This window comes from Cydia fagiglandana, chromosome 14, assembly GCF_963556715.1.
Source record: "Cydia fagiglandana chromosome 14, ilCydFagi1.1, whole genome shotgun sequence".
NCBI classification, from domain to species: Eukaryota; Metazoa; Arthropoda; class Insecta; order Lepidoptera; family Tortricidae; genus Cydia; species Cydia fagiglandana.
The window spans coordinates 19,608,096-19,631,834 of NC_085945.1; the positions used below are offsets into that span (position 1 = coordinate 19,608,096).

General features: G+C 40.6%; 1 protein-coding gene across 1 annotated transcript in view; it reads left to right on the forward strand.

Moving 5' to 3' along the window:
- LOC134670483 (rho GTPase-activating protein 26) overlaps positions 1-23,739 on the forward strand; it is a 72,650-nt gene that overhangs the window by 34,716 nt on the left and 14,195 nt on the right. The window contains exons 4-13 of the mRNA XM_063528308.1: positions 1,365-1,466; positions 2,518-2,733; positions 2,764-2,886; positions 4,221-4,295; positions 4,698-4,788; positions 5,038-5,135; positions 8,358-8,525; positions 9,110-9,264; positions 9,820-10,113; positions 10,825-11,052. Coding sequence (XP_063384378.1) covers positions 1,365-1,466; positions 2,518-2,733; positions 2,764-2,886; positions 4,221-4,295; positions 4,698-4,788; positions 5,038-5,135; positions 8,358-8,525; positions 9,110-9,264; positions 9,820-10,113; positions 10,825-11,052 — 1,550 coding nt within the window. The remainder of the gene's footprint in view (positions 1-1,364; positions 1,467-2,517; positions 2,734-2,763; positions 2,887-4,220; positions 4,296-4,697; positions 4,789-5,037; positions 5,136-8,357; positions 8,526-9,109; positions 9,265-9,819; positions 10,114-10,824; positions 11,053-23,739) is intronic.

Here is a 23,739-nt window from a genome sequence, read left to right on the forward strand (position 1 = left end):
TTTTTCGTGAAACAAATGGAAAGTCATCCCTTTCCGATCCTAGTCAAATACACGTGCAATGCAATAAAAACGAAAACCTAAACTTGCGAGACGTATTTTACTAGGCACGCAGTAGCGTGTCGCAGTAGCGTGTGGTAAGGTCAGCTAGGTACCAACTACTATTGACGTTTAAAACTATTTATTTAAGGTATATAGTAAGTTGAGTTTGTTGCTACACAACTCTCGCCAGAAAGTCGCGTGTACCTACAGCCCATTAATTACATTATTACACCTGAAGGTCGCCGCGACACCGGAAGCCAATCTCGTGATTGTCACATACAATGCACTGTTAACTAACCATTCGCAAAACGTATGGTAACGTGATAACGTCTGCCATTTTCCATCTACTATTAGTGATTTTAGTTGATGTTACTTCTTAGTATAGATAGAATAGGTAGTGCAGTTTTTGCGCGGTGACAGAAATATGATAGGTGTCTGTTGCGCGCCGATCAAGGCCCAAGTGCGGATGGTTTGCATTTCCGCCATTGTGATTGCTAGAATATTTAGTTGTTAAGGCTTGGCCACATACAGAGCGCGACGCAGCGCCGCGTCCGCGCCGCGTCCACGCCGCGCGACCGCGGCACATGCTAACAGGTTACCGACGTCAAACAGACTGCGTCCCGCCGGTATCACGCCCCGCTTCTGTCGCGCCCCGCGCCGCGCGGCCCCTTACGTCCGCGCGGCGCGTGCGCAGCGCTGCGCCGAGCGAACGCGGCGGCCCGCCGCGTCGCGCAAGGTCACATCAGTAGGATCGGACGTTAGGCAGCGAGCGGTGCGCCGCGTTCCCGCGCGGCCGCGCCGCGTTCACGCGCGCCTTGAGGGCGTGTTGAGAGCGTGAGGCCGGCGCGATCGGCGCGCGCCCTGTTTGACCAGGCTTCGCGTCGGCATCACGCGGCGCGGACGCGGCGCTGCGTCGCGCTCTGTGTGTGGCCAAGCCTTTAGACCGATGTCCTATTAGGGACGGATGCGATTGCATTGGTCGTGTTGGGCCGGGTCAATGATTAACTAAAGTTAATTGTATGATTTGCTATTTGAATATTTTGACATGACTAATATTTTGTGATATATTTATATACCATTGTATATAACTGTTTAATTGTAATTTAATTATTTGCTTTGTATCCGACGATCGCTATACGATAAGTAATTGCTTCTGTATTCTTTTACATTAACTATGAAAGTTGTATTGAGAGATCATATAAACTAAACTAAACTATCAAATGTTTGCATACTTATATACTTGTCCATATTGTTTTATATCGTCAACACCCGAAAGCCTGGAACATTAAAGTTGTACTAATGTTGCTGTACTTGTTGTGTTTCAGGAGGGCAAGAAGAAGTTCGACAAGAAGACTGCAAAGTTCTGCCAGAGCCAAGAACGGACGCTTTCGCTCTCCACCAAGAAACAGGATAACGTCTTCCAAGAGGTTCGTACACACATCATCATCCCAATCTTACCACCCACCAGATATCTACTGCAGATACTTCAACTCTAAATTCCATCCATAATTTTTCTGCCAATCCCATATCCTTCCTATATACGTACGCATTTGTTCAATGCTATGTATAACACGTATAACGCATGTATTATACACACGTTTCCAATACTAATAATATCCGACTAGAGGTTTCTATTTCTCGCCTCACGGGGTAGTAAAACCAATAAACACCAATAAACTATAATAGAAATAGTGATCCATTTGTGGGCTTTCTCTGCACCGGCCATATCAGTCGTATAATATGAATAAACAGCCGCTATAACTCCAACGATGTGTCATTCGATAGCTGCATGCAGAGCATTGCTGATCATTCATTATTGTTAGTCATAGTTATTGGTTACACAATTTTATTATCAGTTTATAGTGTTGTGTTCTGATTCATGGTGTAGAGAAAATACTCTACAGCCTCTGCTATCAGTTAATGTATGCTACAAACATGCGATGACCTTTAGATTTAACAGCTCATTATCATAGATTTGGAGGCTTACTATCTGTTTAGATAGACAGCCAGGAGTAATTTTCAAGAGATGTTTTACGTATTACCCATATTTTATGGTGGCCCTTTTGACTACTCTGACCAGGGCAGGGCACTAAAACTGTAGGGTTAGTTTTCTTCTTGAGCTTCAGTGTGATGTTAGAGGTACATTGTGCACACTCATGCAGTCAAGTGTAAAATAGTATTTTATACGATCGTGATATAATAGAGCTTTTCAGAGAGTTGCCTAAGTAAGGTACGAGATTGAAAAGCTTGAATATCTCACTATTGTATCAGAAAAATTCCGTGGCAATCAAGCCTTTTGATTTGTGTACGACTGTGCACTATTGAGATCCCAAGTTATGTCATATAGGTATAGTAAGTTGCCATTTCAACTCCCTCATACACTATTTGCCTTTTCAATCCAAACAATCTCAAAATACCTATCCCAATGTTTGTCAGTACATGTTCGTCCAGTCCACAAGTGTAGTGGTTTACTTGCAGGCGGACGCAGCGATGGACATGGCCGAGCGCGACTTCTGCCAAGCCTCGCTGGAGTACGTGTTCCAGCTGCAAGCCGTCCGCGAGCGAGAGAAGTTCGAGCTGGTGGAGACGCTCCTAGGGTTCGTGTTCTCCTGGTGGACCTTCCACCACACGGCTCACGACGTGCACCACGACGCCGAGCCGCTAGTGCGCGACCTGCAGCTACGGATACAGCGGGTGAGTAACGCTGGCCGGTGCCGGTGGTAGTTCGAGCTGGTGGAGACGCTCATCGGGTTCGTGTTCTCCTGGTGGACCTTCCACCACACGGCTCACGACGTGCACCACGACGCCGAGCCGCTAGTGCGCGACCTGCAGCTGCGGATACAGCGGGTGAGTGACGCTGGCCGGTGCCGGTGGTAGTTCCAGCTGGTGGAGACACTCCTCGGGTTCGTATTCTCCTGGTGGACCTTCCACCACACGGCTCACGACGTGCACCACGACCTCAAAAGCCGCTAGCGCGCGACCTGCAGCTGCGGATACAGTGGGTGAGTGACGCTGCCCGGTGCCGGTGGTAGGCTCGGTCTACTCGAGTATGGTTCAACTCCCACTTGGGCAATGAGTACCATCACGTCACATTAGCGCCTCCTAGTTTTAAAGCTTTCTATTTCCATTGTTGATAGGGTTGCGAATCTTATCTTCCCCAACAAAAAGGAACAAAAATGTTTAAAAACAATCTCATCAACTTAAGGTCTATCTCACTATTTACTCGTAGGTATTAATGGTTTTGAGAATCTTTAATTTTAGATTAAGTTACAATTTCTGTAAATACATATTTTTATACAATAGGAACAGATCAAATGCTATTCAAGTAATAGAAGTTTAAGTGTTTGCAACGCATAGGTGACAGACGACCACTGAAGGCGCGACAGGTTAAGAATATAAGAGACGCCGATTCCTGACAGGTTAAGAATAGGTACAGAAGTGTCTGCGTGTGTCCGAGTTTGGCGTGCCACAGCTTCCCAACACATTCGTCAATATTTTCGGATAATAATCCCAATAACAAGACATCGTGCCTATTTGACAGTGTGTTCTGACGTGTTTTGTTTTATTCCTAACGCCATCATTATCATTAAACCTTACATCCAGCATTGACTTGATCTCATCCGGCTTCCTTAACTGCTCGCTCACGTTTTTTTGCCCTACAATGATAAAACTTGGAAGTGAACTTGCAATTCCCTTCTGTGTTCATTATGTAGTCTTATAGTTAGCCTATGATATGTCAGATTTACACGTGGTGAAAACTAAATAAGGAATGCAGTCTTTTCACACACAATTTAGTGAAATGCGTCGCGTGTTTCAAACAGTCTAATAGTCTTAAAAAAACCCTTGCGCACTATTCGCAAACAGCTCGCGTACTGCACACAGGCAGTGAGCGATCCTTTCGTGAATGGCCTGCTAGCATTTGCCGGATCTAAACACTTTTTAACGAGAAGTAAATGATATAACATATTTTAAAGTCGAAATTAAACTTTCGTCGAAAAAAAACTGAAGAAGGCTCCCGATGGGCCCGAAACATGCAGACTAATAACTTGTTGTGTTAAAGTATTTGATTTTGACGAGTTTTATCAATACCGGGCCTGTGTGAGTGAACACTGATTGAGCATGCGTGTGTGCATGCATGCGCTTGTGTGTTGAGGCGGTTTGTGACGGTGTGCGTGTTGCAGACGCGGACCAACTTCGAGGAGACGAGCAAGCAGACCGAGTCGCTCATGAAGAAGATGATGGAGGTGCGCCAAATGGTGAGTGCCCCATTCCAGCTTTGGGTTCATATCTTGTTCGAGAGGCCAATTCAATTACATCAAAATGATATCTAAATAATGTCTTTTTGTCTTCTTTCGCCCGTCCGTCTCGTTCGCGGCTATACATATACGGACAAGTCTGAGCGAAATGAATCTAAAATGTATGTAATCTATAAATTGATATAAAAAAAAGTGAGCTAGCACTTCGGTGGCCGAGCGAGGACTCAATCGAAACGGCGTCTTCAGCTTACGCGGCTATTTAACGTAACGTCCTAATAACGCGTTCTTGTAATCGGTTCATGGGCTCTTTGTTGCGTCTCCGTAACATTGGACTGTAAAACTAGTTTCAAAATATTTATATAGGGTTCGGTTTATCCATGCAATATCCGTTTGTGTTTGCAGAACAAAGAAGTGGAAGCGGAGGAGACGGGCGAGGGCGTGGACGCCGCGGGCGGGGTGTCGCGCGCCGGGTACCTCTACCTCATGGAGAAGAGTGACTATCCTACACTCTATTACTTGCGGCTATATAGCGCTTTTGCTCCCTGCTAATTAAATCCGATATTAAGTATATGCTCAGTAAATGATTAATGACTATATCAAGTGGATGAGCGAAATTCTGAACGCACGTACAAAAAAAAACAAAAGTTTAATTTTCGACTTAGTGACATAATGTGCTAATTAATCCACTTGTGCGGTAAACTAGCACCATGTACTGTAAATAATTTCTGAATATTTTTTTCAGAGGCTTTTGGCACGGCGTGGAGCAAGCACTACTGCACGTACGAGAAAAATTCGCGCACGTTACGATTGCTTCCCTACTCGCAAATCAACCCTAAAACTGTAAGTAATGATAATAGTACGAGTACTTCTCAACGACTGGCGATAAATTGAAACACGATCGAAGGGAGTGTTTTAAATCGACACGAGTTGCGAATTACCTTTTTGTACGTGTATTGTACAACGTTTTACAGTACATATGGCCCTTTAAATTTCTGACATAGGCACGTATTGTCCTTAATCCCGCCCTATAGAGCGGTAACCACCACCACCACCGCCATATGTACTTCTTCCACCACCATATCTTTCTATCTTAATTTCGGATTTCTCCTTTGTGTACCATCGCCCACACTGTAACTGTCGGTACATCGGCGGACCTTATGCCTTTTGTAATAAGATCCACCGATGTACAGCTAGGAGTGTTGCTGAATGTACATTTGGTAAAGTACTCTGCGGGCGTAGCATGGTACTATTTTTATCGCCTGCCACTATGTCCGTCACTTTCACATTTGCGTATTTGTTAGAACGTGACAGGCATGGTGACCAGCGATAAAAATGCGACCGTGCTACCGCCGCTGTACTCAGTCAGACTTGCAGTTTATGCGTTTAGTATTACGCGCGCGATTTGTTGCTGTGAGATTTCGCCAAGCGTTAAGAGGGGGTAGAGGAGGGTATAATGGTATATTTTCAGATTCTGTCCAATTACCCCATTACACACACAAATGCAGCTCACGCACACTACCTCAAATTACTGGAACAGATCAGTGACCCCTAATGTTTTTTAAAGGTGCTGTTTCGAGTTTGGTGTTAACCACTGGCCTCTTTTGAGGAATGCAAACTGTCAAAGCGTTCCTTTGTGATATTTAAGACAGAGAAAAATCTTTTTTTATATAGCTTTCCTTGTTTGTTCATGTCATGTCATAGGTATGTGACGTATTTAAATGTAAATAATCCTAGGTAATCATTAGGTAATTCATTTCGTTGTTGACTTTTGTATTAAGATAGAGGCACAAACAGCAACACTCTTAACTGTCCATTGGTGGACCTTATGCCTTTTGTAATAAGGTTTACGAACTGTCAGTTAACAGTGTGGTTGTGGGCGATTGTATGCGGATTGTAGAGATAGACCGAATCAAACCTAGGAGTTATTTTATTAAGTCAGATGGATAATACTTACGAAGCTATTGAAATTTGTGTTTTGTATTTAAAGAAATAAATTAGGATTCATTTAAATAAAGGTTATTACAATTAGGGATTTAGATACCTCACCTACCTTATTGGTAAAACAAAATCAGAGCATTAGGCACTGGTCCCACCGCGAGCTAGTAAGCCATGAGCTATCGGCTATAAACACGAACAAAAGATAAGCACTCCCGTGTAAATAAAAGAGACACGGCGATATTTATAGTTACTCGCCCAGCGGTGAGCTATAAATATCGCCGTGTCTCTTTTATTTACACGGGAGTGCTTATCTTTTGTTCGTGTTTATAGCCGATAGCTCATAGCTTACTAGCTCGCGGTGGGACCAGTGCCTTACAAAAATGTCCAAAGGCCGAAGCCACGCTGATAAGACTAAGACCTCGTCATATAAACGTTCACTGAAAGAAAACCAAAGGCATTTCTGATATTTCTATTTCGTTTCTGAGTTATCGTTTTGCACCGAATATCAATAAAATAAAAGCACGTTGTTATTTGATAGATACATTTATATAAGAATCGTCACATCAAACCAACATACTCGTAAACCAGACCACTCCGATGGTATTGGCATTAAATATCGTTCTTTCAACTGATAATATAGCCACTAAAACTCGCTGAGACTGCAGGTCGACTCTTGATTTAAATTTCTTGATAATATAATATCATTTGATAATATAATAACAGCTCTTTAGAACAGCAACAAAACTGGGTGAAACTAAGAACTTTATTGCTGAAATTATGTAAACAACATTGCTTCGTCTTCATAAATAAAATTTTAATAATTAAAATTCTTTACGTTAAAATGTGAAGATTTTTGTTGATAAATTGTCTATCTAGTAAGACATTATGTCATGTAGGTTTCTAAAATGACGTAATATGAATGCCAGCACAATGAAAATTTATTCCAATAAAAAAAACAAATCTTCAAACTTTTTTAATTTTAAGTGAATTAGGAAGAAACTAATTACACTGATTTAGTTGTGTTCGTATATTTTTTAAATAATTTGTTATATTTTTTAAGTATTATGACTTGTGAATAAAAACAAATCAAAATTTTAATGACTCTAGATCTCCGTGTGAGATTATTCATTTACCTTAATTATTTTGAACACAGTTTTTCACTGGTATCATCATTCGTATACGGACATGAATTTCTGTCAATGTATATGCCAAAACGAAATGCCATAATGGGACGCCCAACTACACGACCGCTCCGGACGAGCCCCAGCGGGCATCTGAATCAAAGGAGAATCTTGACAGATATGGCGGATAGGGAATGCTCCCTGTACTGAGTTTATTTGGCGAGAACCGGGAATTCCCGGTTCCGGTGCTGTATTTGTATAGAAAACCAGTACCACTGCCTAATGGCGGATGTGTGGAAATTTTACGAAAGTTTACATTTACGATTGAATGTCTCTGTTACCTTTAAGAGGAAAAATAGGAAAAGGCTGAATCGTTGTAGTTCAGTTAATCTGGCTTTCTAAATCACGATATTATAGCTTGAGCATCGATTTTTTTATACAAATTTTACTAAACGCTGACACTCGTTCATCTCATTTTAGGTACAACTTTGCATAAGTTTATTTATTATATTGTAAGAGATTTCAGATTTTCAAGGGTGATTCGTTGTAAACACACTCTTTGGGATAATAATGACATTTATTATAATTTTTTTAATCAAGAGATGTGACTAGCGACTTAACGGTGACTGCGTTTTTCGCAGATTTTGCTCGACGCAGTCTTAAGGCACCTCGATTAATGATTTCGTGTTCAAAACTCATTGCTTTCAACTTGTACAAATACAAACAAATTGAAAGCAATGAGTACAGAGATCCGTGTAAAAGCTTCTTTATATGCTCATGGGTCCAAACCTTTTTTATTATGAGTTAAAGCATCTTTCCTGTGGAAATCATGAAATAATTGAACGCCCCTTTTTCCCAACGTGTTCGACTCACATAAATTTGGGGTTCATGAGGAGAACTTAAGAAAACATAAATAATATAAATAAGGTACGAAATATTCAAGGCAAAATACATAGATTTTTTGTTGTAAATTGCTTATTTATCGACACTTTGATACACACAGACGGCGCCCGCAGAAAGCGTATGTGTCTGCGGCGCGCGGCGCGTCACGGACACGGAGCGGCGGTTCTGCTGGGACGCATTACCAGCCGACCGGGAACGGACGCCACTGACGTTGCAAGCTTTATCCGAGCGAGATAGGAATGCTTGGTTACGGGCGCTCAGTCCACAGGTATGTGCCATACTTTACTACTTTACTCTGTTAACTGATCATTCTTGAACCGTAAAAGGCCGCGGACTGGACGCAAGCGGCACGCGGCGCGGCGAGCGGCAAACCAAGGCCATACATTCCGCTCGACTAGGGAATGCAAATCGGTTATTTTCGGTTATTTTTTGTATGGAAATAATCGGTTATTAACCGAAACCGCGGTCATTTCCATACAAAAAATAACCGATTTGCATTCCCTACGCTCGACCAAATAAGGATATAAGTTAGTTAAGAGTAAGTAGCACCTTCTATGTTAAACTGATAAAAGCGCTCCAAGAATTATTTCACTTGCCGTGTTTCTGGAAAGAATCGCTACAAATAAAATATATTCTATTCTATATTTTATTTGAGCACGCTATGATAAGAAAACTAATGCGTAACAGTTCTAATGCGGCCGTTCTCCTAACCTAACGGACGAGGCGGCCTAACGATGTGCATCTCGATGAATATATGCCAAAGGACGAATTCGAAGTAGAATATTTATCATAATTATATAGGGGGTGCGCTATTACTCGTATATACTCACGGGCATGACGGGCATGTTGCAGAACGGCGCGGCGGAGCTGGCGGGCGGCGCGGCGCCGGGCTTGGGCGCGGGCGAGGCGGGCGCGCAGGCGCAGCTGGACGACGCCGGCTTCGCCTTCGTGCGCCGCCTCGTGGCCGTGCTCGAGGAGCGCGGCCTCGAGGACCAGGGCCTGTACCGGTCAGTGCGGACGAGGAGCCGGGCGGCGCGGCGGCGGGTGTTCTACCTTCCGAGCGCTTGCCGCGAGCTACCTTTGATACAGATCAATATAAATACAGATTCGACCCCCACTTCGGGCTCGAATCGGCGACACGCTCACGCGAGCCAATAAGCCGGCCCCGTTCACACGCTTGTGATTGCAGACGCTTGCCGAGACTTGTCGAGCGTGTGTAAATGTAATACATATTAGGATGTCGACGACACAGCGATAATATGTCGTATCTAACCTGCGTAATAGGGAGAAGGAATCGATGTTTGTAAAATGTTAACAAAATATGGAATAAATTTAAAAACGCTTAGTGATTCAGCATCCAGGTATTCGACGCGACTATGTATAATGCCAAAATGTATAATGTAATCAGGTATTCAGGAATCGGGATCTCCTATCGAAACGAACAATTTTAAAACAAATATGTGTTAATCTTGAGAGTGTATCAATGATCAAAAAATAATATTCTACATATTTTTTTGGAGTCTGTCGAAACAGTAATATATAAAGTATAACGTATTTCGCAGAGTGGCAGGGGTGGCGTCGAAGGTATCTCGGCTGGTGTCGTGCGCGGCCAGCGGGCGGCCGCCCTCGTCGCTGGCGGACCCGCTGGAGTGGGAGAGCAAGACGCTGACGTCGGCGCTCAAGAGCTACCTGCGCGCGCTGCCGGAGCCGCTCGCCACGCACGCGCTGCACGCGCGCTTCCTCGCCGCCGCCAAGCTCGAGTCGCGCCCCGAGCGGGTCGCCGCCGTCGCCGCGCTCGTCGCGCAGCTGCCCGCCAGGAACAGGGACATGCTGCGGCTGGTCGTCGACCACTTGAGGTAATCTAGGAGCCCCTATGGAGGGGGGGGGGGGGGGGGCGAGACCGTTCATACGTTTGGTCGAGCGCAATGTATCAATGGCATTGATTTGACGCTCGCCACGCCGTCGCTTAAGATGATGTTATGGCGGGGACGAGTAGTGGCCGTTGTCGCTCGTTCTATCATAGTATATAATTATATGTATGTAATAACGATATGTTGATGACCGACCGGCCGCAATGCTCCCCGACTAAAGGACCGACCGAACCAGAAAGAAATTGACGCAGCGTATACTCCCATTGCATAGTGAGGTATCTTCTTCTGATTGTAGACATACAAAAGTTCATCTACATTCTACAACTATGATGTTGATTAACGTCCCGTGTTTATGTCCAGGTTTTTAATCAACTTGCAGTAATAATACCCTTCGCTTTAACTTCCTTAACGCGCCCTAACAAACGGTCACAAAACCTTTGTCAGAAATGATTTATTTAGTGCTATCTTTCTAATGAGTGATCAAATCAAATATTGTAATTGATATAAACCATAAATTTTATTATCTCTTAATTTTTGTTTACGTTGAAATTTTATAGCTACTAAATTTGGAGTGAAAGTTTTATAAGGCAGAGGGAATATATTCCCCACCTGATTTAGAACTTGTTCAATTTAGCATAATTTCTGACACCCTTGTGCCTTATAAATAAGTAGTGAATCAGTTTGAATGTACTGTAGACGAGTAGCGGCGCGCTCGGACCGCAACCTGATGACGGCGTCCAACCTGGCCGTGTGCTTCGGGCCCACGCTGCTGCGCGCGCCGCGCGAGTCCGTGGCCGCCATCCTGGACCTCAAGTTCTACAACGTGCTGGTGGAGACCCTGCTCGACCACGCCGACCAGATCTTCGCGCACTCCCCGCAGGGACCTAACGTACAGCAGCCGACGCCGGCGCAGAATGGCCTCAGGTTAGTCCACTTATTTCTTTGTACGTTTTTTTTTGGCGTGTAGGTTACATTAAGATAACAATAATTAGAATTTAAGATTACATTATTATTATGTCTGAACCGGTTTTTACTCTAGGCCGAGTAGATGTATCTAAACCACGATCCGCGGGCAGGGCCGGCTCAGCCAATTCGCCTCGTGATAAATAAATAAATATTGTAAGACGTCTGCAAGTTTTTTAAAGCAATTTTTTTAAGTAAAGGAAAAATGGAATTATTCAATTTATTCATCGCTTCGGGCAAGATTTGCACTTGCAAAGTTACTCTGATGTCAATTTGCTTTCCAAGGCTAAACCAAGCTGATTTTGAAAACCTTAAATCTTAAGCGATGGATTTAGGCTACATACTTTGTTTTTGGAAATCTTACCACCCCTGTCACCAGAAAGGCGAAATAAAACAGACCAACACCAACGCGCCGCAACGCAAAAGATTGCAAACGTACAATACAACATGAAATATTGCTGGAATTAGACATATGTATATGTATTATTATGCACCATGACTACTCACAAAATTTCTAAATTTCTTGCAGCATTTAGACGATATCTCTATCTATCTATCTGTGCTATTATATCGTGCAACTTACGATCGATTTATATAACCTACAGTTCTTTTAGAATTTAGAGTATACATAATGCCGTGAAATGAAAGGTCGTCCCGTCCTCTATTGATATAACACATTGTATTAATGTAGGTATTTGGTTTTTTACTAAGGTTTCAAATATGTACTTCATTGTACATAAGACAGGTTAAGATACAATTAAAAGAAAGTATACAATGTACAAAGGCGCAATAATAATATGCAGCTTTTTAAAAGGGTCTTAGTGGCTTTTGCGGAGATTCCAGAATAAAATTTGTAAAAAATTGTAGAAACTCAATTAACATTATCAGCAGTTCAGTTACTTTTTCTTTTATTTGACTGAATAATTGAATAACGTTACTTATTATGTATCCGCGTAAGAGTAGATGATTGATTATATTTTTCAAGAGCATTTTTGTCAGTCATTGAGAATTTAAAAAAAACACGAAAATATGCACTTGAGAGCAACGTAACGCAAATGAATCAAAAACAAGATCGGTTTCCTTTGCTCTCGAGTTTAAACACTACATACACAGATAACGTTGAATTAGTTGTACCCTTTTGCTTTCAAGGTGAAGGAAGCAGCCGGTAATCAGTTTATACCGCGTATAGTATTGTCTAACATGCAAACGGGTTGACGGGTGCGCACCGGAGTTCACCTATTTAAATCATACCCATTGATAACCCTCAAAACACCGGAAACGGAATACCAACGAGGTTATAACAAATACTACCCCTTGCGTCACGGTCCACTTCCTGAGGTTCATACAGATAGTGCGGGGCGGGGGCGGGGCGGGGGAGGCACACCTGCGCGTGCGCGCCAGGTGCGCCTCCACTAGCTGCGCACGCAACTGTTGGATATGCGCGCTGTAAGCATTTAACCTTGCACTGTTGGGGTAAGAATTGTCCTTTCGACATTTGCTTTCCCCGTCCCCTTTAATTTGGGCGCAGCGCAATACTTTCTGCCCGTTTCATGCTCCTCACTCACCTCAACCATTTACAAGACAAGGCTTGGAAATGGGTGTGTGCGCTGTGTGCATTTAACCTTGCAAGGTTGTTGGGGTGTGAATTGAATCAGAACTTAATGGTGGGTGACTTGTAACAACATTTGGTTGCCTTTGTCCTCTTTAACTCGGCTGGGTGCAGAATATGTAGGTGTTTCCTTACACGCTATGTTGTTGCACATCACTCATGCATGAGATGTTACGTCAGTAACATTTCATCAATCATTTTCAAGTCAAAGTATTTCAAAGTTGGCGACAGACAAAGTATTTGTATTTGTACAGAATTAAATATTTATTATATTAAAAACCTGAAATTATGGACATAAACGAGGAGCCCGAAGAGCGATTAATCCGCCTGGGCCGGCGCTCACGTCCCGTCTCCCGGCGCGGCGCGGCGCGGCGCGGGGGCCTCGCGAAGTAACGGCTCTCCCTACTTTCTCTCAGATCACCTACATATCAAAATTTTTGACAAAAAAAAATCAGTTTGGCACAAGATTTTATCGATGACTGTACTTTTAAAAATCAATTCATACTCATCGAGACAACTCTAAGCGACTAGACCCGGGGTTAACAGGTTAAACCGTTAACCCAGTGTCAAATTGTACTGGTAACCATGGTAACTCGAGGTTTAACCGGTTAACCCCGGTTAGTGAATGGTGCAAGTGGCCCTAAGGAACGCAATCACAATTAGCAATTGGTATGTTCGGGTGATTTACTTTGAATATGATAAACTTACCATGATGTGATAACTAATAGTAATAACTACCTAGTCGTAAAAGAAACGGCAACTTTTTGGACAGCTGCACTTATGAGATAGGAACAAAGAGAACATCCTTCCAAATACGGCGCAGACGCAAAACGTGGAGAGACCACCTGGCCCCGCCCGGCCCGGCCGGAGCGGAGTGGCCGCTATACATATAATTGCCCGTAATGAGTGAACAGAGATATTGTTTTGGATACTTTGTTATACCATCTTTACGAACAATCATCATAGCTTATACTTGTGATTGTAAGCTAAATAAAAGTTTATTTAACGGCTTGTTTCTATGTAACAATTTTTTAAATATGTATAAAAATAGAATAGGTAATTTATGCAAAGCTCACAGCTCTATGCTTTGCCAAAGCCGATAAAAACCATAGTCAACCGAACACCAAGGACAAAATGGAAGGATCTGAACGGCCCCAAAGGCACACAACTGAGGACTGCTGTAATAGAATACCTCGAAACCGACCTTAGCGTAAATTACAGTAGTGCCGAAGACATGTGGTCAAAGTTCGAAACACGATGTAGAGCCAAAGCCGCAGAAATACTTGGAATTTCTAAAGGGCCTTTCGGGAACGGTAAAGACCCAAACTGGTGGAACGACATAGTGAAGGACTCCGTGGCCAACAAAAAAGCATGTTTCAAAAAGTGGCAAAGATCGCAACTTCAAAAAGACAAGGACCTATACATGGAAGCAAAGAAAGATGCGAAAAAATGTGTGGCACAACAAAGAGCACAGAGCAATCAACTTTTCTACAATAGTTTGGAAAATGCTAAAAACGCAGATGAAGTACTTAAAATAGCGAAATCGAGACACAGAGCAACTATGGACATAAAAGTTAATAAATTTATCAAAAGTAAAGACCAACAAATTTTAACAGATAATATCCAAATCAGAGAAAGGTGGTTCGAGTATTATGAACGACTTCTAAATGAAGAATTCCCAAACGAAGATCCGACGCCATGCAAACCTACATATGGACCAGTGCCCGAAATAGGGAGTGATGAAGTTAAACACGCGACGATGAAAATGAAAAGTGGAAAAGCTACGGGGCCGGACGAGATCCCGGCGGATCTTTGGAAGACTCTTGGGCCGATAGGCGTAGCGTGGCTTACAAAGCTGTTTAATATCATCTTAGCAACCAAAAATATCCCAGATTCATGGCGTCAAAGCTTTTTACTGCCTTTCTACAAGAATAAGGGTGATGTGGCTCTGTGCGAGAACTATAGAGGTATAAAACTAACCTCACATACGCTTAAGATATGGGAAAGAGTTCTTAATAAACGAATCTTAAACATCTCTCAAACGTCACCAAATCAGTTCGGCTTCACAGCATCCAGGTCAACCATTGACGCGATACAGACTGTTAGGATCATGATGGAAAAATTTAGAATCAACAAAAAAGACCTACACCTAACATTTATAGACCTAGAAAAAGCCTTCGACCGTGTGCCCCGTAAGCTTGTATGGGAGGCTCTTCGTGCTCAGAATGTCCCTGAATATTACGTAGAACTTGTCCAAGACATGTACATTAAGGTCAGCACGAGAGTACGAAGCCTAGCAGGCATAAGTAGAGCTTTTGAGGTCAAAGTAGGCGTTCATCAAGGATCCGTGCTCAGCCCGCTGCTATTTAACCTGGTCATGGATTACCTCACCAGAAATATACCATCTCCACTGCCGTGTACCATGTTGTACGCGGATGACATAGTTCTAGCTGCCGACACCGCGACAAACCTGCAGGAACTTCTGAACATGTGGACACGAGCACTTGAAAAGCACGGCCTGAGGGTTAGTAGGAATAAGACGGAATACCTGAAATGTCCTTTCAGCAGAACTAACATACCGGAAACCATCTGTATTGGAGACGCGCCTGTCCCATCTGTAGAAAGGTTTAAGTACCTAGGCTCCATACTTACACCCGATGCAAATGTCGATGCTGACGTGGCACACAGAATAAACGTCGCATGGCAAAAATGGCGATCGCTTACAGGTGTATTGTGCGACCCACGTATCCCCATAAAAACAAAGGGACAAGTTTATAAAACGGCAGTCCGTCCCGCGCTACTTTATGGATCTGAATGCTGGACAACAAAGAAAATTCACGAGCAAAAGGTACATACCAACGAGATGAAGATGCTCAGGTGGGCGGGAGGTGTAACCCGGCTAGACAAGATACGTAATGAATATATACGCGGTAGTTTCAAGGTTGCACCAATCGCAGACAAACTTACCGAAAACCGCCTTCGTTGGTATGGCCACGTTAAACGACGGGAAAACGATCACGTAGTACAAGTAGCCCTCAATCTACCAGAGGCCGCAAGAGGCCGCGGCCGCCCGCCTTATACCTGGTGGACAAGTATAGAAAGAGACCTCAAGAAAGCCCAGGTGCCCCAACAGACAACCCAAGATCGTAGGACTTGGCGCAGGACAGTGAGGAGACCCGACCCCAAATAATGGGAACAGGAGAGGAAGAAGAAGAGAAGATCTTTTAATTTCCAAGTTTTGCCCATTCGAAGTTAACAGTGGGGTTAAATTCCTGCTTGTACAAAATCAGACCTAACTTTTTTTCTATAAAAGGTAACGAAATAATTATTACTTTTTTTGATTAGGTAAGAAATGTGGGTATTATACTGTATGACAAAATTTATCTGAATTAACTACAAAAAAAATGGTGACCACCCAAAGTGTATACCTAATTGGTCAATTATTGCAATTTTAAATCGGTTCTTGTGCCAATCCTGGTGCATATTAAATATTACTTTTTTCTGAAATATAAAGTACTTGCCGTGTTCATCTTGTAAAATTAATATAATTGTGTTAGATCAATTACTTCTAATAGAAAAATATAAGTGAAAATTGAGAAATTCGAAAAATGCTCGTGTTTGACTCTAAAAAAATCCATGTGGAAGAGAAAATAAAAATTTGATTTTAGTCAGCAAATATAGCTGATATCTTCGTTAATTAGATTTAGAAAAAAAAGTTTTGTTATTTTGCCTATTTATTGAAATATGATTTTTTAAACTGCTCGTCTCATACATTTTCGTTCTTGTTGTATTTATGCAGATTAAAATACATATGACCTTAAACTTATAAATATGAATGAATTCGATGGCAAAATATAAATAAAATCCAGACGATTGAAATTTACTTTATATATTTATAAAAAAAAAATCATTTGCAAACCTTTGCTACTTCAAAATTTCTGAAGTTGAATAACGTCGCACTTTTAATTCATTTTGAGAAATGGGAACGAAGCTATGATAAGAACGTGTATTTTTTATGGTCCTTATATTTTTAAATCACTCTGATAGATGTACCAGCTTCTTCGACATCTGATTTTGAGACGAAAAAGAACTTGATCCCATGAATTTGAACAGTCAACTATTAATAACACAAGCACTTACTACAAAGAGTTTGCACCACTTCATTATCTCCTAGATAAATACGATTTCCTATAGAACTTCGATAAGGATTATTGGGCCGTTTACTTATGTTCGTAATTTAGCCATTTAACATGCAAATAAAGCTTGTTAACAAGTCAGGAGGCGTCGGTTATTCACTACACGGCTAAATTAAGAAACATTCGCAAGTGATTCACAATCCTTGTCAGGTAACAGTGCATTGTCGAATTTATACCCTCATTAAATTTACAAATGAAATTATTGCCATGTCAAAAAAAATATTTGAACATAAAAAACGTAAATAATATCCGTATGACCAATTACCGTCCCATTTTTATTAATTTATAACATAAAACATTTTGTATCGATAGTTGTAAAAAGTAGCATGTTAAAAAAATCATATTTCAAAAAATAGGCAAAATAACAAAACTTCTTTTTCTAAATCTAATTAACGAAATTATCAGGTATATTTTCTGACTACAATCAAATTTTTATTTTCTCTTCCACATGGATTTTTTTAGAGTCAAACACGAGCATTTTTCGAATTTCTCAATTTTCACTTTCATTTTTCTATTAGAAGTAATTGATCTAACACAATTATATTTATTTTACAAGATGAACACGGCAAGTACAGTCAGCGTCAGAGAGACGTGACCCCCCTGGTATCAGTATAGAAACTGTACAATAATTTCGTCATCACACGTAATGTTTGCGTAGCTGTGTGGTTTCATAAGCGGACTAAAGATCCTAAGAAACCGGGTTCGAGACCGATCCAAAGGATTTAGAATCTTTTTGGTTTTTTCTTTGTTTTGTTAAGTTCAGAACTATTGGAAACTAAATACGGGTAATATCACTAAATATCAAATATTATAGTAGAAATAGGAAAAAATAAAATAAAAACAATCTTAAAAACACTGTATTTTATTGGTATTTTATCTTTGCATAACAGCTGCATTGTAAGCATAGTTGTCTTTTAATAGTTAAATAAACAACAATATTATAGTGGGAGTTAATTAAAATTGTGGTATGTTACATAGGCTGCGATTATAGCTGTCTTAATATCTATTATGCAGTTGCATAACAGATAACTATATATAAATATTGGGTTTGATAAATAATGGTTATGTGTAAAACGCGAAGATATTCTAACCTTGCGAGCCATTAACTACGTTTGAGAGAGAAACAGCATGTTATCGGCCAGCGATAACAATATTCATCTCCTGTCACGTTACCACAATTTTAGGAAACACAACACTTACTACCTATACCTTGTTTTTAGCATTAGAAAAAGGGTTAACAATCTTGGCAAGTCTTGTTATGGAATAATACGCTTCTAACAAAAAGTAACTATTACTTATGAAACCAAAATAATGTAATACCTATATATCCTTGCTACACAACTGTAACATATTTACTATGACATGACTTATTTTTCAAAAGTGTTTTAAATGTAAAGACACGTTAAATGCTTCTCTCAGTCGAAATCCTAATATTTTTTGGCAAAATTAAGACGATCGTCGCGATGCTTATTAAACAAACTTATTTTTTTTTTGCTGGTTTATAATGGTGTATCTGGACAGCGTGCAAATGTCTTCTGACAGTGCTAAGAGATGACCCCAAATGTCTCAGCTGTTGAGCGAGTTGTAGTAAATGGAGCGCCGGTATGAATTTGCACAATACTACGGTGCCGCTGAGATTCCTCTGTGTAGGCAGAAGGACGAGGGCCTTGCCGATCTTCTTTAACGTCACCCGTTCTTTCATACCGCCTTAGCCAATTTGCGAACCGTGTTCCTCTGCAAATAAAAAACACAATTTAAACTTAATAGGTAGGTCTATTAACAAAACATGGCCAATGGAATGGAGTAAACTCTAAGTAACTCACCGCTATTTTAATTTCTCGTGCAATTTTTTTTTAATACTCCCGAAGCACTACAATTTTCGATCTCATAAAAGAGTTTAATCGAACCATTTTAAAACTCAGTTGACACAAGTTTTCGGACAAGTCGAGAATAATATGTAACAACGTTACTACTTCGGCACACCTAGAATAGACGTAACGATGACGGTAATGATTTGCGGCGGATGCGAATTATTACAAAGTTACCCTAAAACTCAATTGTAATTTTAAAAATGCGAAACGGGATAATCATACTAAATTCAACCTAAACACATATTTAGTTAAAGATGTTATTACTCACTTTCGGATTCGGATATGAGGGTAGAGAAATAATAATAAACAAAGACAAGACTATATTAAGTATCTATGACTAAGACAAGGACGCATCGACATACGAGTAAGTAACTTCCACCTTTACGATTTGACGATAGTGATTCATATTTTCGCAAGTAATAATATGTCTTCGGTGGCTCAATGGTCTAAGTGACGGACTAATGTAAGAACATGTAGTCTTAATAACAGCCACGAGGTCCGAGGATCGATTCCCAACAACGGTTGGAGACAAAAGGGAAAAATGACTTTTTGAAATAATATGATGCTTGAAACAGCTGTGGCGATGTTGAACTAATGGTTCGATGTTGCCGTGTGAGCTATAGTTTTAAAATCAGGGGGGTCACGTTTCTCTGACGCTGACTGTACATTATATTTCAGAAAAAAGTAATATTTGATATGCACCAGGGTTGGCACAAGAACCATTTTAAAATTGCAATAATTGACCAATTAGGTGTACACTTCGGGTGGTCACCATTTTTTTTGTAGTTAATTCAGATAAATTTTGTCATACAGTATAATATCCACATTTCTTACCTAATCAAGAAAAGTAATAATTATTTCGTTACCTTTTATAGAAAAAAAGTTAGGTCTGATTTTGTACAAGCAAGAATTTGACCCCACTGCTAACTTCGAATGGGCAAAACTTGGAAATTAAAAGATAAAAAAAATAAACTGGTGGTGGTTCAGCACTTCTGCTACCATGAAATATATCCTCAATTTTTTTTATGCAAATCATAAATCATGCGGCACACTTTTTAATTCAAATTTGTTGAAATCACATGGAATGACCCTATAGGGTCCTATCACACTGATGGAAAAGTTGATTCCTCACTTATTGCTTCGGCGCCACCGAAATTGGTAAATATACGCGAGCCCACGTGTCGGGTCGGGACTCGGGACGCACGGGATCGCGGCGCAGCCTCCAACACGTGCCCGTTTCCGCTTTTTATTCGATTCGTTATAATAAGACCAATACACTTGGCCATTAATAATATATATCTTATGCTCTTGTAATAAGGTTTAGAAATGGTTACTTAACTGTGTTGATGATGATACCCAAGAAATCTACGCCGCTAGCATATGGCGATATAAAAAAAAATAAAGATCATTAAGCTGATTGCATACCGTCCCTTCTAACTGATTCACTAACCAAATCGAAACTTAATGCTTATAAAACATGTTAATTGTTTCAACCATCTGACTTAAAACGTTATTCATATTGGCTCCACCTCTCCATTGCGGTGGTTCTGCATTGTTCACATTTTCTCAACAATAAAATCCATAAAAATCTGTTCTCAGTTTAACTTGGGACAAACGTGATAAGCGGAATCCGTGTGAATCAAGTTGGTCATTAATTATTTATCGCTAGAATTTAGGCTTCTGTCAGACTGTCAATATGCTGCGTATATAGACAGGCGACCACTCCGACCTGCCGTAGACTGGTCGCGACCATTCTTTATTATCTGTCTTTCGGGAAGTTTCCTATCTATAGCTTTGCAATGTAATGCAAGTAAAACCTGGCTTATCATTATCACTAAGTATAACTACACCTTATAAAACTATACAAGTCCCCCGCCGCGTCTGTCTGTATGTCCGCGATAAACGTTTTCACCTATTGTCAGTGATTCTTGAGGAAAGTTTACCTTAGGTGTATAATTTCTTGTTCTTGTTCTACCCATGCGAAGCCGGGGCGGGTCGCAAGTTAACTTTAAGAATAAAAAGTGATGTACCGACTATTGATTTGGCCGACTAGCCGACTAATCGGCGCTCGAATGGCCGATTAGTCGGCCGACTAGTCGGCTAGTCGGCCAGATCATTATAGTTTGCTCTGAGTTCGATTCAAATGCACTAAAAAACAATCGTTTTACCCCTTTCGTCGCGCTATTTATCATATCGAAGCGCTAAAAAATTAAATAATAAAAAAATCCTAAGGCCATATATATGTCGCAGTAAGATAGATATACCCGTTATATAGTTATAACCCTAGGGATATAATTATATGACGTAACATAGTTATACGAAAGCGATTCATTACTATCTTACTAGGTATATAACTATAAAACGGCTTTAGTTTAGTGATATAGTTATATTACTGGATTAAGTTTAGTGAAATAATTGTAAGTAGGAGTGCAGCGGTGCGGCGGAGGTATAGTTATATCCCTAGGGATATAGTTATATGCCGTATAGTACATAACTACGTATTATAATCATATTCCTAGTAAGATAGTAATTGTAGAGGTATTAGGAGTGCGGCAGTGCGGCGGAGGTTTAGTTATATCCCTAGGGATATAGTTATATGCCGTATTATAATCATATTCCTAGCAAGATAACTATTATATATATTTTCATGCTGCTATTTTTAAGGGTTTATGAGGCATTGCGATCGATTCACGAAAGCTGGCGCGAGATTTGACAGAATTTCAATGAAAATAGCTAGCTGTCACTCATTAGAAATCTCGCGCCAGCTTTCGTGAATCGACCTGTACTTTTACGTAATATTGCTAAAAAGTATTATACGGCATATAACTATATCCCTAGGGATATAACTATACCTCCGCCGCACCGCTGCACTCCTACCTACAATCATTTCACTAAACTCAATCCAGTAATATAACTATATCACTAAACTTAATCCAGTGATATAACTATATCACTAAACTAAAGCCGTATTATAGTTATATACCTAGTAAGATAGTAATGAATCGCTTTCATTTAACTATGTTACGTCATATAATTATATCCCTAGGGTTATAACTATATAACGGCTTTATCTATCTTACTGCGACATATATATCTCATGCGACGACCGGACAATCGGACATAAGAAAGCGACCACACGGTCAATAATTTAAATTTGGGTAAAGTAGGTGAAAAGCTTATGAGAATATGTGCTGTTTATTTTTTTTGACCTGTTTTTCTGTAATTTATAAAGTGCCGACTAATCGGCCATTTTCGCCGACTAGTCGCCGACTAATCGCCGACTACAAATGAAGCCGGATAGTCGGCTTTCCCGACTAGTCGGCGACTAGTCGGTACATCCCTAATAAAAACCTTTGTTTCGTTCGGGGAAGCCCGTCGCATGGCATTGCAACCTAACGACGATAAGATAGGCGCGTAAGCTGCAGCCAACAACTCTGGACACAGGCTCTATCCGCTTAAAGACCCGTCCCAATAAATAACACCGCGGTCCGTCATTAGGCGTTCTTTTGTTCCTTTCGGGGAAGCCCGTCATTAGCCTTCAAGTGATGTTGGTACCGGACCACCAACGGAGTCTATTCTACATACATACTTACAAACGCTGTCATTACTCATGCTCATGTCCACACTTCACAAAAACTTCAACCTGAAAGAATACCTAAGCCATATCTACATTTGTTAGCATGCAGTCACTACTGCAACCACCTACACGTATGATAGGTACATACATCTTTTAAATTTAGTTATATGTAACATACAAAGTAAAATATACATGCAAGTCAATAGTACTTGTTCTTACAATCTTGCATAAACTGGATTCATTGTACAGTTTACCCCGCCATATTTCATGCTCTTGGCATGTGGTTGCTTTTGAAATGAATCAAGAATTATCTGAATATTATTAAATATTGACTACAAGGTAGAGTCTTACAAGCCTTGTGAGTCTCCGCTTTGCAGCTGTCGCTTGTTTTTCTGTCGCGTGCAGTGTGTGTGGAGTGCACGTGCTATTCTAACCACCAACCGAGCACTGGCGAGTCAAGGACCAGCCAGCCTAGCCAAGGTTACAATCGCTATCGCTTCGACAACGAAAACCATTATGTCTCTCTATCACACTTCCATATTAGTGCGACAGTGACAGTTGCGTTTCGATCGCTACGGAGCGTAAGCGATCGGCATCTTGGCTACGCGGCCAGTTAGATGAGCCCTCAAAGACAAGGAGTTAATATAGATCTCAACATCGCAAGTTAAGGTGGGATCAGACGGTTCACTCGGATGAATGTTCTCTTGAAGGTAGGATCAGACGGTTCATTTTTTGTTCATTTTCTAGTCTCATTATTCATCTTTCACTCAAAGTGACACGTCTGAATACAAAATGAACCAAAAGTGAAAAATGAATTCATTAGTGAAGGAATCCAACAATGTTGGATATTTTCATTCGGCATCTTTCACTAGCATTTATTATAAATAGCAGTTCGTTATACGTAGAAAGAGTATCGTTTTTTGTAGTGTGTAATAGTAAATGCGGATTTATATATCTAATACATTATATCAACAATTCTACTTTAGATGAAATAACTTTATATCATAAATTCAATATAGGAAATATGCATTATACTTCAAGAATGTTATGCTAAATGTTATTAGATCAATTAATCTTTATATAAAATGATAATATATATCATATGAAAATATATTAAGTGTTGTTATATCATTTAATAATTATACTAAATAAGCGTTATTGCAACTGATATTATAATAAAAATGTTTATTGCCATCGATACGCACCCATTTTTAAAATGCTCCAAAAATAAAAGAGTACTTTGTTCGTTTCACTTGAACACCATTTTATTGATTTTACGTTATCTTTGTCTAGCTAGATAGTTGGACGTAATAGTAGACAGGATTCCAGAAAAATATACATAATCCGAATGAACGTTCATTTCTGTGTTCACACTGTCAATTTTTTGTTCATTCG